The 16,420-nt window shown below is 49.7% G+C and overlaps 1 protein-coding gene across 2 annotated transcripts in view; it reads right to left on the bottom strand.

Moving 5' to 3' along the window:
• The window catches only part of LOC309550884 (uncharacterized protein), a 59,485-nt gene extending 43,751 nt beyond the window's left edge, over positions 1-15,734 (bottom strand). The window contains exons 1-3 of one of the 2 annotated variants that reach the window (XM_082251261.1): positions 15,686-15,734; positions 15,381-15,507; positions 12,815-12,895 (exon numbers count right to left, since the gene is read on the bottom strand). In XM_082251261.1, the coding sequence (XP_082107387.1) occupies positions 12,815-12,895; positions 15,381-15,507; positions 15,686-15,733 (256 nt within the window). In that variant the 5' untranslated portion in view covers position 15,734. Of the gene's footprint in view, positions 1-12,814; positions 12,896-15,380 lie in introns of both variants that reach the window. The other variant, XM_082251260.1, reaches the window with a different exon arrangement.
• Positions 15,735-16,420: the final 686 nt, after the last annotated feature.

The following is a 16,420-nucleotide window of genomic DNA, read 5'->3' as shown; positions in this document are numbered from 1 at the left end:
CCCAGGGACATTATCTGCAAATTGCACTGATACAGCCTTAACCACTTCAGCCCCGGAGGATTTGGCTGCTCAAAGACCAGGCCCTATTTTGCGATTCGGCACTGCGTGACTTCAACGGACAATTGCGAACGTGCGACGCTGTACCCAAATTAAATTGATGTCCTTTTTTCCCCACAGAGCTTTCTTTTGGTGGTATTTGATCACCTGTGCGATTTTTATTTTTGCGTTATAAACAAAAAAAAGCACGACAATTTTGAAAAATAAAATTTTTCACATTTTTTTTTTATATGAAATTCTAAAAAAAAAAAAAAAAAAAAAAAAATCTAATTACATAAATATCTAAATACCAAAAATATCCCAATAAGCATATTTTGATTGGTTTTGCGCAAAAGTTATTGCATTTACTAACTACGGGAAAGATTTGTCATTTTTATTGTTTTTTTTTTTTTTAAACTAGTAATGGCGGTAGTCTGCATTTTTTTTTTTTTTTTTGTGGGACTGCGACATTGCGGCAGACAGATCGGACCCCTGACTGACATTTTTGGGGTTACCAGTGACATTACTACAGTAATCAGTGCCTTACATATGCACGGTTACTGTCAAATTGACACTGGCAGGGAAGGGGTTAACTTCATTGGTGATCAAGGGGTTAAGTGTGTCCCTAGGAGCGTGATTCTAACTGTGGGGGGGCGTAGCTTGTGATGTAACCACAGAGACATACGATCCTACATAGCAGGATCGCATAGCCTCTGTGCTTACATCAGGGAGTATGACAGACGGCTGTGTTACTTCAGCCGTCCGTCCTTCTCCCTCTCCTGTGGAAGATAGCAAATGGCCGGCGGACATCAGAGCCGCCGGTCACACGCGCGGGGAAGGCAGGGAATGAGCAAGGGCGGGAGCTCGCCCCCTACAGGCTCGTGGGCAAGCGACGTAGGTCTACATCACTTTGCCCAGGAGCGGCTGACTGACGCAGTAAATAGTCATGCGGCAGTCGGCAAGTGGTTAAGGAACAGATTATGCAACGTATGCGCAAACGCCCTTTCTTTGATTTTGATGGCGCCCACCTATTCTTTTATCAGGACTTGTCGAGGCGCACTCTGATGCAGCGGCGGGCGCTCCAGCCCTTTCTGGAGTCCCTAAGAGCTGCAGGAGCTACTTATCGCTGGGGTTTCCCCTTTAGCCTTCAAGCCGAAAGAGATGGCAAGTCAGCAGTACTCTGCACTAAGGACGACCTTCCTAAGTTCCTGTCACACCTGGATCTTGACCTTGTGGCCTGGCTCCATGACTCCAATATTACTTTCCCGCCGGCTGCCGGCCCGAGGCTCCCTGCCCGGGCCAAGCAGGGCTCTAGGGGCTGCAAACACCCCTCTGGGGTGGCTCCACCCGACTCTCATTCAACCACCTGGAACTGCTTCCTTCTTTTTTTTTTTCTCTGCTGGCGTTTGATTTTTCTTTCGCCATGGCCTCCCAGCGGGGGCTGCTGCCTTAAGATGCTGCCCCTCTATGAACGGCCTGCTACCTAATGACTGTATGTGGTTCTTTCTTTTCTCCATGGACTAATGTGTTACCTAGCACCCTGACATGCGGGGACTGTGCTGGGTTCTGCTCCTCGTGTCTGATCACGTTTCCCATATAGGCCTTACCCTTTTTACTACTACCTATGGGTACTAGCCGTCATGTGGGCACCCGTGTCTGGCCGGGGCAGCTTCTCACTTGTTGGGGGGGGGGGGGGGGGGCAGGGAAGGGGGGGGTCTACTGCCTGCCTCTGGTCCCACTGTCCGGAATTTCTTTCCAGGTTGCTGTGTTTCATGTTTTTCATGCTTCTTAATTATATGTATTTTAATGTTTCTCCTGGTTTTTTCTGCCGCATTTTTTTGATTTAGATCTGTGAGTGTCCACGCTTCAGTGGCTGTCCTTCTGGCGGGTGTCTTTCCTGTATCATGGCGGAGGCTAAGGTAGTGTCATACAATGTCCGGGGCCTCTGCTTTCCCGATAAACGTAGTAGATTATGGCTCGAGCTGAAGCGCCTTAGGGCGCAGGTGGTCTTCCTGCAAGAGACTCGTTTTACAGTTACCTCTACCCCTAGGCTGCCAGGACACCTGTACCCCCAGTGGTACCTGAGCAACTCCCCGACGTCTAAGTCCCGGGGGACTGCCATTGGATACACAAGAGCTTCCCTTTCCAGATGTCAGCACATCAATCTGACCCCCAGGGCCGCTTTGTGTTTCTCAAGGGCACTATACGTTCACCATGCTGTATGCCCCCAACTCCCAACAGATAACCTTCCTAGACAAGGTACTGGAGCTCCTGGACAGTTCCCGTGAGGGCCACTTGGTATTGGGAGGGGACTTTAATGTATGCCCTGACCCCTCTTTGGATGTGTCAGCGGGCCGTTCGACCCATTCTTATGCCTTCCTATGACACTTTCACAAATCCCTTCGGAGCCACGGCTTAGTTGACAGTTGGCAAGCAACGGTCTTACCAAGGCGTATTATCTGAAATTCTTCCCGCAACTCCAGACCCCTATGTGTACTCTTTTCAACGCTCTTGCCTCAGAAGGTCACCACCCAGAGACATGTCACCGGCCCATATTAAAGTCCTGCTGAAGGAGGGGAAAGATCATATCCTGCCGCAAAATTACCACCCGATCACGCTCTTGAACACGGACTTTAAGCTGTTTGCCAAGATTCTGGTGAATTGGCTCAAGAGCTTGGTTACCGACGTTGTGCACCCTGATCAGACATGTTCAGGGATATGTTAAGGGTCGGTAGGCCAGGGATAACTCTGTCCGTGCTCTGCACCTCATTTACTGGGCTCGTACGCGTGACCCCCCCAGCCCCCGTACTGCTTTGGACGGACTCTGAGAAAGCTTTCGATCGGGTCAATTGGAACTTTCTCACTGCTGTTCTGCGGAAGCTGGGTCTGGGCCCCCATATGTTGAGTTGGATCTCTGCGCTTTAAACATCCCCACTGGCTCAGGTCAGGGTTACTGGCTGTCTGAGACGTTCCCCATCCGGAATGGCATGCGACAGGGCTGTCCTCTTTCGCCACTCTTATTTGCACTGGTCCTGAAACCTCTGCTCAGGAGGGTGAGGGCGAATTCGGACATCGAGGGGGTCCGAGTGGGCTCCACGGAGCACAAGCTCTCCGCGTATGCGGATGACATCATGTTCCATGTGGTGAACCCGGTCATCTCGCTGCCTAAACTGATGGAGGAACTCTCGGCATATGGTAGAATCTCAAATTTTAAGATGAACCATTCCAAGTCGGAAATCTTGCCAATTACTGTACCCCAAACTATGGGAACTGCACTGAAGGAGTCTTTCCCCTGTGTGTGGACTACTTCCTCTGAGATACTTGGGCATTCAACTTACCCGGTCCCTGGACTCCTTGTACGCATGTAATTATGCCCCACTTTTTCGGAGGATTCAAGCGGACCTTGGCTCCTGCGATAGGTCCTCTTTCACCTGGGTTGGCCGCACAAATATTCTTAAAAGGACTGTCCTCCCCCGGGTGTTTCTCCTGCAGTTGATCCCTGTGCCCCTTCCTAGATGCTTTTTTGCCAAACTTAGGAGCCTCTTTATCAAATTTGTATGGGGGGGCAAGAGGCGGCCTCGGCTAGCAGTTAAGCTGTTACAGAGGTCTAAGAGGAATGGAGGTCCTTGGCCTGCCTGATGTCCTCCGGTACTATTGGGCTTTGGCTCTTCCAATTTTTGCTGGACTGGCGGTTTCAGGCTTCCTCTAAAACGTGGACTACCTTGGAAAAAACAGCCGCGGGTCGCAACTTGGCGTACGCCCCCTGGATACCAGCTGGGAACAGGGGCCTGTCACATTGGGTATCCCCTTTGACTACCCATTTGCGTAAAATCTGGGATAAACTGAATGGATCCCTGGCATTGGCTCCCTCTACTTCCCCGCTGGCCCCGGTGGGGGGCTTCCCATGGTTTGATCCAGGCGAGCAGTTGTTCTCTCTTGGCACTTGGGTACGGGATGGCGAGGTCGGTCTAGATTGTTTTCTGATTAATGGGGTCCTGGTCCCCCTGACCACACTGAGGGACCGCTATGGTGGTTTCCCCTTTGATTTTTGGAGATACCACCAACTGACGCATTTTGTGGCCTCCGTTCGGCGGATAGCCCAGATTAGAACCAAGCTCACTGACTTTGAACGCCTTTGGGTGGCCTGCGACCTGCAGCCGCATTTGATCTCGGTCCTATACAAGCTTCTGGAAGCAGCTAAACCTTCCCCCAAGCCATATTTTATTAGAGAATGGGAGCGGGACTTGCACTTTGAGTTTACTTCGGATCAACTCCAGCGACTATACCGCCCGACACATGCTAGCTCAGTGGATTCCAAAATGCAGAAGAATATTTATAAACTGCTTATGAGATGGTACCGGGTCCCTGTGACTGTTTAGATTTTCCCCCATTGTCTCAGAGGGCTGCGGCGACACTTCTTCATATCTGGTGGACGTGCCCCCTGATCAGGCATTTTTGGGAGATGGTACAGAGACACATTCTGGATGGATTGGGTCTGGACCTGCCTGACTCACTGGAGCTTTACCTCCTGCATGCCCCTCCTGTTCCCATCCCTAGTTATAAATGGAGCGCCCTCCCGCACCTGCTCAATGCTGCCAAGCGCCTCATACCTGTTCATTGTAAAACCCCTTGCATTCCTAGTGAGGCAGACTGGCTGCGCAAGGTGAAAGAGATAATGGAGGCTGAGGAGTGGATGGCTGTGTAGGGCCGCCCGGGATAGGTTTGACGCTTCTTTGATGCAGTGGCAGCTTTACGCCCCTGACTCGCTAACGGTATCCTCAACCTTAGACCTGGCCGATCCCTCATTTCAACAGCTGGTTCAATGGCCCTCGAAATTCACCTTCAACCTGTTTGCGACTGTTGCCGATTGCTTTGCCGCTGGAGCCGGGCGTGGACACCCTTTGTTTGACCATTTTGGCAGAAACCTACTCCTTTTTTGTTTTGGGTTTTTCTTTGGGCACTTTTTTGCTGCCCACCCTGAAACGGTGGGCCTGGATTGCCCGTTATGCTAGAGTTTTTTATGGATGTTTTTGATACCTGGGGGTGGGGATTCCCCTCTCCTGGCTCTTCGGAGGAGGAATTATGGGTCTGAATGCCCGGACCTAGGGGGACCCTGCTGCCACACTGGTTTGGGCTGGGCTTGGGCTTTTACTGTACTAAATTGCACTTCAGTTTTCTCCATTGCCATTTTGTTCAGTTATGTGCATTATGCTCTCCATTTCCTCTTGTCATGTTCCTTTCTTGTACTTTACTGTTTGTTACTTGCAGAAATTTTAAATAAAGATTACACAAAAAAAAAAAACGAACAATTCTGAAAAAAAAAAAAAATGCTTTTTACTTTCTGCTATATAACATTCCCAAAAAAAAAAAAACCATAATGGAAAAATTTAATTTTTTCATCATTTTAGGCCAATTTGTATTCGGCTATATATTTTTGGTAAAAAAAAAAATCCCAATAAGTATATTGATTGGTGTGCGAAATCTTAATTGCATCTACAAACTAAGGGAAAGATTTGTAATTTTTATAATAATGGCGGCGATCAGCGATTTTTAGCAGGACTGCGACATTGCGGCGGACAGATCTGACTCCTGACATTTTTTTGGGGGGAGGACCAGCGACATTACTACAGTAATCAGGGCTACAAATATGCACTGTTACTGTACTGACAGTGGCAGGGGAGGGGGTCAATGCCAGGGGCGATCAAAGGGCTAAATGTGTCCCTAGGGGGTGCTTTCTAACTGTGGAGGGGGGGATGCCTTTACTTAATGAACACAGAGACCTGTGTTCCTAACTAAGAGGAACACAAGATCCCTGTGTTCATTACTGACAGAACATCGGTCTGCCGTGTTTACAACAGCAGACTGCCGTTCTGTCTCCACGGGGAGTGATCGCAGGTGCCCGGCAGCAGCCGTGGACATCAGGCACCCGCTGATTTACTCCACCTGTGGCCAATCAGCACGCGTGTGCCCCCACTAGGGGTCCTGCGAAGTGACATACAGTTACGTCGTTCCGCAGGACAGAGCAGACACTTGCCTGATCATGATCCAGAGATATGCATGAGAGTGGCTGCTCTCCAGGGTCTCTGCCTCCTGGATTAGTTAACAGCAGTGGGAGCCATTGTCAATCTCAGCTCAAAGCCAATGAGGAGGGAAAAGGGGGTGGGCCAAAACCCGTTCTGTATATCTAATGGACACACAGCGAGGCATGGGACTGAGCACGCATAAGTGCCCCTATAGCAAGCAGCTTACTATGTGGGAACTTCGAAAAGAGGAGGAGGAGCCAGGAGCACCAGCGGAGGACCCAAAACCATCGCAAAGAGCAGGAAAAACTCAAATGTAAACTTTTCAAAGTGAAACATCCTACCAAAGGCTAGCGGCCGTCTCTGAAAAGCAATATGTGGTGGATCCGAGGCTGGCTAAGCAGGACCTTCTAGAACCATGCAGGACAGGATTGCCTCCTGGGTGCGTGGTTGCATTTTTTTTATATCTTTGCCGAATTTAACCACTTGCCGACCACCCACCGCACATATACTAGGCAGGCTGTCTCGGCTGCGAGCGCGCGCCCACTAGGCAGTGGGGATGCTGATCCACGGGGCAGGTGGCTGTGATTGCCGCCGGGCACCCAGGATCACTCCCCGCTGAGAGAGAACGACGCTCTGCTGTTGTAAACACATGCGACCGTTCTCTCTGAAATGAACACAGAGCGACTCTGATCCTTCTCTATAGGATCACAGGTCTCTATGATCATTTTACAAGTCCCTCCCCCATACAGTTAGAAAACACTCCTAGTCTCACACTTAACCCTTTGATCGCCCCTGGGTTAACCCCCTTCCCTGCCAGTGTCAATAGTACAGTAACAGTGCATATTTTTAGCACTGATTACTGTAGTAATGTCACTGGTACCCCCAAAAGTGTCAAAAATGTCAGTTAGAGGTCTGATCTTTCCTCGCAATGTCGCAGTACTGCTACAATTCGCCGCCATTTCTAGAAAAATAAAAAAAATGAAAAATATATCCCCTAGTTAGTAGACGCGATAACTTTTGCGCAAACCAATCAAAATACGCTTATTGGGATTTTTCTTTACCAAACATGGGTAGCAGAATACAAATTGGCCTAAAAGGATGGGAAAAAAAAAAAAAAAAAAAAAAAGAATTGTCACTGTTTATAGTAGAGAGATGTATCGGGGGCCGATATGCACTTTCCCCGATATATCGGAATCGGCCTCTGAAGTTACCGATATTTTTGTGATGTCATTGTGTATGTTGCACTGCACGCATTCTGCCTTCTAAGACCGCCTCCCACACCTGCGCGGCCCATACATCACGTCATTTCACTGCATGCTGCACACATCCTCTGCCTTCTAAGGCCGCCTCCTACGCCTCGGACGGCCTCGTGTGCACTGTGCAGCCAGCTGCAGCCCGGTCACAGTGCCAGCCATCCACCCACAGGCCCTGGCCTCAGCCACCCACCAAAGGGTGCCAGCCATCTGACCACAACAGAACAGGGTTCCAGCGAGCAAACCAGCCATCCACCACAGGGTGACACCAAGCCAGCCACCAACCACAGGGTGACACCAAGCCAGCCACACTGCCAGGCGTCAGCCACCAACCCACAACCGGGTGACAGCAGCCAGCCACACCACAACAGGGTGCCAACAAGCCAGCCAGCCACACTGCCAGGCGTCAGCCACCAACCCACAGCAGGGTGACAGCAGCCAGCCCACAACAGAGTGCCAGCAAGCAAGCCACTCCACACTGCCAGGCGTCAGCCACTGACCCACAACAGGGTGACAGCAGCCACCCACCCCACAACAGAGTAGAAGCACAAGCCACCCACACTGCCAGGTGTCAGCCACCAACCCACAACAGGGTGACAGCAGTCAGCCAGCCAAAACAGGGTGCCAGCAAGCAAGCCACCCACACTGCTAGGCGTGAGCCATCAACCCACAACAGGGTGCCAGCCAGCCACCCACATCGCCAGGCGTCAGCCACCAATCCACCCACACTGCCAGGTGTCAGCCACTGACCCACAACATGGTGCCAGCAAACCATTTTTTTTTTTTTTTAACTTTTTTGTCTTTTTCAAATTGCAATGAAGATGGATGAGGAGAGAAAGTAAAGTGTGGTCTGGGACTATTTCTCGTCTCAACCTTCTCCAGGAAAAGCAGCAGTGTGCAACACATGTGCAAGCAACATAAGCATGGGATCAGTAATATGGCTGGTTACTATTACTCAGGATTTAAGCGGTTGATGTCCATACTTGAGCCAAGCTACACACTGAAAAGTAAGAAGTACAGGTCCCTCTCAAAAAATAAGCATATTGTGATAAAGTTCATTATTTTCTGTAATGTACTGATAAACATTAGACTTTCATATATTTTAGATTCATTACACACAACTGAAGTAGTGCAAGCCTTTTATTGTTTTAATATTGATGATTTTGGCATACAGCTCATGAAAACCCAAAATTCCTATCTCAAAAAATTAGCATATTTCATCCGACCAATAAAAGAAAAAAAAAAAAAAAAAGTGTTAATACAAAAAAAAGTCAACCTTCAAATAATTATGTTCAGTTATGCACTCAATACTTGGTCAGGAATCCTTTTGCAGAAATGACTGCATCAATGCGGCGTGGCATGGAGATGATCAGCCTGTGGCACTGCTGAGGTGTTATGGAGGCCCAGGATGCTTCGATAGCGGCCTTGAGCTCATCCAGAGTGTTGGGTCTTGCGTCTCTCCAACTTTCTCTTCACAACATCCCACAGATTCTCTATGGGGTTCAGGTCAGGAGAGTTGGCAGGCCAATTGAGCACAGTAATACCATGGTCAGTAAACCATTTACCAATGGTTTTGGCACTGTGAGCAGGTGCCAGGTCGTGCTGAAAAATGAAATCTTCATCTCCATAAAGCTTTTCAGCAGATGGAAGCATGAAGTGCTCCAAAATCTCCTGATAGCTAGCTGCATTGACCCTGCCCTTGATAAAACACAGTGGACCAACACCAGCAGCTGACATGGCACCCCAGACCATCACTGACTGTGGGTACTTGACACTGGACTTCAGGCATTTTTGCATTTCCCTCTCCCCAGTCCCCATGCAAAATTTGCTTTCATCCGAAAAAAGTACTTTGGACCACTGAGCAACAGTCCAGTGCTGCTTCTCTGTAGCCCAGGTCAGGCGCTTCTGCCGCTGTTTCTGGTTCAAAAGGGGCTTGACCTGGGGAATGCGGCACCTGTAGCCCATTTCATGCACAAGCCTGTACACGGTGGCTCTAGATGTTTCTACTCCCGACTCAGTCCACTGCTTCCGCAGGTCCCCCAAGGTCTGGAATCGGTCCTTCTTCACAATCTTCCTCAGGGTCCGGTCACCTCTTCTCGTTGTGCAGCGTTTTCTGCCACACTTTTTCCTTCCCACAGACTTCCCACTGAGGTGCCTTGATACAGCACTCTGGGAACAGCCTATTCGTTCAGAAATGTATTTCTGCGTCTTACCCTCTTGCTTGAGGGTGTCAATGATGGCCTTCTGGACAGCAGTCAGGTCGGCAGTCTTACCCATGATTGCGGTTTTGAGTAATGAACCAGGCTGGGAGTTTTTAAAAGCCTCAGGAATCTTTTGCAGGTGTTTAGAGTTAATTAGTTGATTCAGATGATTAGGTTAATAGCTCGTTTAGAGAACCTTTTCATGAAATGCTAATTTTTTGAGATAGGAATTTTGGGTTTTCATGAGCTGTATGCCAAAATCATCAATATTAAAACAATAAAAGGCTTGCACTACTTCAGTTGTGTGTAATGAATCTAAAATATATGAAAGTCTAATGTTTATCAGTACATTACAGAAAATAATGAACTTTATCACAATATGCTAATGTTTTGAGAGGGACCTGTATTATCGAACAGAAATGCTGGGAAAGATTCACCAAAAGGTCGTTGACAAAGTAAAGGCTATGCTGCAACCAGAGAATGCTAGCAACTCACTCTCATTCACGACTGACTGCTGGTCAGGACAAAGAGTCAGAGTCACTAATGATTAGCTTTTTTTCTAGCAGTAGTTGCAGTGAGTGCCCTACTGCAGAGGTAGTCCATTGGCTCCAATCCACTGTCTAGCTTTTGCCTAGCTTTTTTTCTAGCAGTTTTGCACTGACTGCACTGCAGTAGGGATTTAAAATTATTGCAGTTGAGTGATGCAGTAGTTTATTTATCAGATGATGTGAAACTGATGTCCCTGCAATTGAAATTTTCCTATCAGTTCTCATGCAGTTAAGGTGTGAAGAACAAGCTCTTAATGTTAAAAATGGTAATAAATAAAGTTTTACATGTTCAGTAACAGGATTTTTGTCGAAATGTGTGTTTATTCTGCAAAATTTTAAATGTACAAAAATATCGGCCAATACCGATATGCGATTGCCAAAATATCGGTATCGGCAACAAAAAACGATATCGGTCGATCACTAGTTTATAGCGCAAAAAATAAAAACTGCACAGGTGATCAAATACCACCAAAAGAAAGCTCTATTTGTAGGTAAAGAAAAGGACAACAATTTTATTTGGGTACAGCGTAGCACAACCGCGCAACTTTCCGTTAAAGTAACACAGTGCCGAATCGTAAAAAAATGGCCTGGTCATTAGGGGGGAAATCCTTCCGGTCCAAAAGTGGTTGAAATGGAACTGATGCACTGCAAACACAAGCCAGACATTGGGCCTACAGTGGCAGAGCTGCTCATTTGATTCAAATGGATGTAGCACCCTACAAGGTAGGTGCTAGGCAAAAGTATAGTGGGCCTTGGCTGTCTAACAGTAGGGCCATGATTTCAGCTGGGCTGTCATGTCTCCCAGGTGTGGCTGCTGAGAGGGGAGTCTCCCCACTGGCTCCATGAGAGGATTCTCATTGGGCAGTGGAGGAAACCCAATCAGTGGCACATTCAGGCCTGTATCTACCCAGGAAGGCAGATTCTGCAGCAGAGGATTCTGGGAGTGGGTATAAGTTTGAGGGGAGCGCATGACGCAGGTCTTTGGCGGGAAGCAGAGTCCCAGGAGGGAGAGTACAACTGTCTCTTCTCCTGTCAGAAGGATCGGGTGTCTCAGGTGGCTTGCCTGAGAGCACAGAGCTGAGCTGGGCTGCAGAGAGGATCCGGTGTGCCGCGGACCAGCGGAGAAAGAGAGGCCCAGTTCCAGGAAATAATTCCAAGTTCGTAAGTACTGTGAACTACCCCTGGGGGTCTGCCTAGTCTAGAGGGGACCACTCTGGTGAAGGTCCCTGGGATCCAGGAGCTAGCTAGCAGTAAAGGGGGTCCCTAGTCAGAGGACCCTGAAGTGTAAAGGGGGCGCCAGAGTTTGGGCCCTGAAGAGTTGAGTGTACAGCGTGCAGTGTACAGTGTTAAGAGTTGCAGCAGCACAAGCAGTTACAAGGAGCTACCTCAGTCAGTGAAGGGCTGGAGGGAGCTGTTCACTGGACTTTTAGGCTAAACAGAGTGTCAAGAGTCAAGTGCACTATAGTCCTGGATCTTCTGAGGTAACCAGAGTGCTAAAGTTGAAGTTCTAGCACAGTTCAGTGAAACAGTATCTTCAAGCGCCAGGAAGCGTTGGTCGGCATTCAGCTGGCGTCAAGACCGCGCTAACAGGCATTTTTCTGCAAAGTGTCCCAGTTGAACCTAGGTGAGCCAGAGGAGTATACCACTCATTCCCTTCTTCCATCCCCATTATAAAATAAACAAAACAAAGATGCCGGAATGGTCAATGTCTCAAATCTCACACTTGGGTTTTCAACTGAAATGTGTTGGGAGGTGCATGGGTATGACATGTTGCACTGCCTATTAAACTTGACAAGCTGCGTTATACTTGCCATGGCATGTTTATAGTCCCCTCCAGCTGTGCAATAGTTTTACGCAAGTAGTCAGGATGGTGGGAGGGGGGGGGGGCAAACGGTGGCTTAACCACCTGTTTATACTGTCTCCTGGCCGCCTACATAACAGCAGGTAATGATTTGTCTGAAAGGCCCCTTCTTGACTTATTACTAGGGTGTTTATTTTTTCTGATGTGATGGCTAAGGGCCACCAACTGCCATCACTGTCCAAAGAGAGGCAAATATCACTCAAGCAGTCTCAGCGGATATCTCTTTTTATTGAGGTCTGATCCAGGACTGTAATGATTAACCTCTACTTCCTGTCCTAGTGACACCTTTCTCCACCCCAATAGACAGTGTCAGTAGAGGAAGGAATGGGAGGAATAAAAGCAATAAAACTAGGCAGAGGATCTAACCCAGCCTCTCTCAACCTTTTTCAGAGGAACCCTTGAAATAAATGTATGGTTCTGTGGAACCCCTGCTAAAAATTGAGAAATCTACAACTCATGACACATTAGTGTGACAGTCAGTGGGAAGAACGCTCCTTTTTCTTGTCATCATTGGGAAAAATTACCCCCCTTACAGATAGCTAAAAAGGAACCATGGTATCACTGGGAACTTATTGGAGAGGCAGAAATTGCCCATTGCTCAAGGAACCCCTAGCAACCTCAGGAGAAACCCTGGGCTTCCATGGAACCCTGGTTAAGAAACCCTGATCTAATCCCGATTTATCCCTAAATGTCCTAGCAGAAGTCCTTCTATGAGTAAGCCAGTATCTGTAGAATGACACAAAGACAGATAGTGCCAATTTTTTGGAGGGTGAACTAGTTCTTTAAAATGACAATCTGCTGAAAGCAAGAGGAAGGACTGACCAAAAGACAAAAACATCTCACAGTAATCACCCGGCGTGTGTGAGGGAGTGTTGTGAGGGGGGCAGCTCACTTGTTGACTGGCTGTGGTCCTGGAAACGTTCTCTGGATTTCTCGATCTTCACCAGGAGATCCGGGTTGAGGATCCGGTACCCTGGGGTCACAGAAGAGGAACTGAGTTACTAAAGACTGAAGGGGTCAGAGGTCACAACCCATAATGATTGCACACTAATTCTCCAGCAGCCCTAACCACCCCACTCCTGGGGGACACAATCTACTTACCCAAATACATTACCCCACCCCATGCAAGAGATAACCCATCACATTGTCTTCAACATCATACCTTTGCAGGAAGCAAGCCATCCTACCAGCTGCATCCTCTCACCCCTGCAGAACACCATCCATTCCACCAACTACATGACCCCACCCATGCAGAACATAATCCATCCTACTGGCTTTAACAATGCACCCTTGTGGGATATAATCCCATCCCTCCAACTACAGCATTTCACAACTGTAGGTAGCAATCGAGGACACCAGCTACAGTGCCCAACTCCTATAGAACATAATCTGTCCCACTGGCTGTAAAGTTTCACCTCTGCTGGATACAATTAATCCCGCCACCAACTACATGACCCCACTCATGCAGGACATAATCCATCCAACTGGTCACACTACTCTGACCCTGTGGGACATAATCCTCCAACATACACTGATCCACACCTAAGGGGGGGATGCAATAAAACACATCAACTACAGCGCGCCATTCCTGTAGGACACAATCTATCCCATTAGCTTCAAAACTCCACCCTCGCTGGATACAATCCATCCCAACAACTACATCATCCCACCCATGCAATAAACAACCTATCCCAGGGCTCAACTAATCCCAAGTGCCAGGTCACCTTGTGACTAGAAATTGTGCCGTGGCACCTGAGCTTTTGTCAGCCCATTCACTGTTGGCACCAGGAGTAAGCAGCGTTAATGAGCACGAGCGCCATCTAAATTAGCAGCATTTCATATGCCGTCCTGCTGCACTCCTTGTCCCACCACGCTTCGATCTAGCTGGACAGCGTCGCTGCCAGAAATCCCCGTACAGACTGCAGGTCTTCTCCTTGCCATTCCCGCCTGGCACCAACCTCACCACCTCTCATCCAGGTCCCGGCTTCTCATCTCGGCTACCGATGCCCTACCTGCTCCAGTGTTAGTCGCCTTGTCCTGGAATAGCAGGCCTTTGCAGCGTCCCCAAGAAGCGGTGTAGCTACACCGGGTCCTGGAGTGCGTCTTGGAGCTCTAGCAGCAGAGCTAGGCGGCCACCATCAGCAGTGTGACATCTTCTATTGTCCTGCCCCCTCCCCTGTCATCTGCCCGAGGACCACTGGCCAAACACCGCCTGGTACCGCCTGCTTAGGGCCAGGTGAGCTGGGAGACCTCTCTCTCCGCTCCCTTCTCTCACCTCCCCCTTCTCTCTCTCTCCCCCCCCCCCAACCTTCTCTCTCTCTCCCCCCTCTCTCTCCCCCCCCCCACCTTCTCTCTCTCTCCCCCCCCCCCACTTCTCTCTCCCCCTTCTCCCTCCCCCCCCCACCTTCTCTCTCTCTCTCCCCCCCCCACCTTCTCTCTCTCTCCCCCCCCACCTTCTCTCTCTCTCCCCCCCCCCACCTTCTCTCTCTCTCCCCCCCCCCACCTTCTCTCTCTCTCCCCCCCCCCACCTTCTCTCTCTCTCCCCCCCCCCACCTTCTCTCTCCCCCCCCCCCACCTTCTCTCTCTCTCCCCCCCCCCCACCTTCTCTCTCTCTCCCCCCCCCCACCTTCTCTCTCTCTCCCCCCCCCCCACCTTCTTTCTCTCTCCCCCCCCCCCACCTTCTTTCTCTCTCCCCCCCCCCCACCTTCTTTCTCTCTCCCCCCCCCCCCACCTTCTTTCTCTCTCCCCCCCCCCCCACCTTCTTTCTATCTCTCCCCCTCCCCCCACCTTCTTTCCATCTCTCCCCCTCCCCCACCTTCTTTCCATCTCTCCCCCTCCCCCACCTTCTTTCCATCTCTCCCCCCTCCCCCACCTTCTTTCCATCTCTCCCCCTCCCCCACCTTCTTTCCATCTCTCCCCCTCCCCCACCTTCTTTCCATCTCTCCCCCTCCCCCTTCTTTCCATCTCTCCCCCTCCCCCCTTCTTTCCATCTCTCCCCCTCCCCCTTCTTTCCATCTCTCCCCCTCCCCCTTCTTTCCATCTCTCCCCCTCCCCCTTCTTTCCATCTCTCCCCCTCCCCCTTCTTTCCATCTCTCCCCCCTCCCCCTTCTTTCCATCTCTCCCCCTCCCCCTTCTTTCCATCTCTCCCCCTCCCCTTCTTTCTATCTCTCCCCCTCCCCCTCCATCTCTCCTCTATCTCTCCTCTTACCCCTCCTCCCTTCTCTATCTCTCCTCTTACCCCTCCTCCCTCTCTCTCCTTAACGCTCCCCCTTTTCTCTCTCTCCTCTTCTTCTCCAAGCGACTGAGCTTCAGTTTTACTCCCCCCCCCCCCCCTTTACCCGAGGTGTACACAAGTCATGGGCACATGTAAATGAGGTAGAACATGCTCTTCCTCTCTCTCCCCCTTCTCTACAGCCCCTCACACCCTCCCCATTTTCTTCTCTCTCTCTCTCACTCACCCAGATCATGCAATGCAGAGTGAATCTCCTTCATGGCGTCCCTGTACAGATCCCGCTGCCATTGCTCCATAAGCTCCCAGTCCTCTTCCTCGAAGCAGGCAGCGACATCATGGAAGGTGACGGTCACCTGTGCAGGGGGGGGGGGGGGGGAGAATAGATGGAAGGGCCCATTAATCAGGAGAAAGAGGGAATCAAGTCCAGAAAAACGAGACGATGACTTGAGCCAGGATAGCAGCTGTATCATTACAATCCCATCCCCTAATAGCAGCATCAAGTCCAATCGTTCTCATCCAACAGGTTCTTACCGTCCCCGACAATGAGCCACAAGTCCTCTTCTCCGAACACTTCTCCATCTGAAAAAAAGACCAAGTGTTGGCTTTTGTGTCCAGCAGATGAACAAACCTCATCAACCACCCTCAACAACACACACATACACACACATTGGTTAGCTGCCATGGAGGGCAGGGGATACACTGGGGGGGGGGGGGGGGGGGTCGAATAAAGCCCCCCCCCCCCCCCATGGTCTCCTTAACCACTTCAGCTCCAGCGACATACCAGTACATTGCTGGACTGAGTGGTTATACTATCCCAGTATTGTTTTTTTTTTTTTTTTTTAGAGCCTGCAGTCAGCGCTCCTATAAAAACAATCACAGTGGCCAATTAGCCGTTAGATTGCTTTAACAGGCAGTGGGAGGGGACGTCCTGCCCCTCCCGAAGCTTTTTCGGGTTCTCCCATCCCACCAGGAGACCCAAGCTACCATAGAGGTATCCAGAGACCAAAATAGCTCCAATCAAGACTATGATATAGGAAACCAGAAGCGATGAGCATTCATAACTTCTGGCTTCCCCAAAATGAAAACAGCGCCATTTCTAAAAAGGGAAATCATTTGATCACACCGATCTTGGTGTAATTAGCTGTTTTTAAAGGGCAGAGGAGAGATCTGGGATCTTTCCATAAAGAGCACCTGTCACTGCCTATTGCTATCACAGGGTATGTATGTACACACACACACACACATAATTTCCTGTGATAACAATTG

Source organism: Pelophylax lessonae (genome assembly GCF_965119305.1).
Source record: "Pelophylax lessonae genome assembly, chromosome: 3".
NCBI lineage: Eukaryota > Metazoa > Chordata > Amphibia > Anura > Ranidae > Pelophylax > Pelophylax lessonae.
This window is presented reverse-complemented; position numbering and strand designations above follow the sequence as displayed.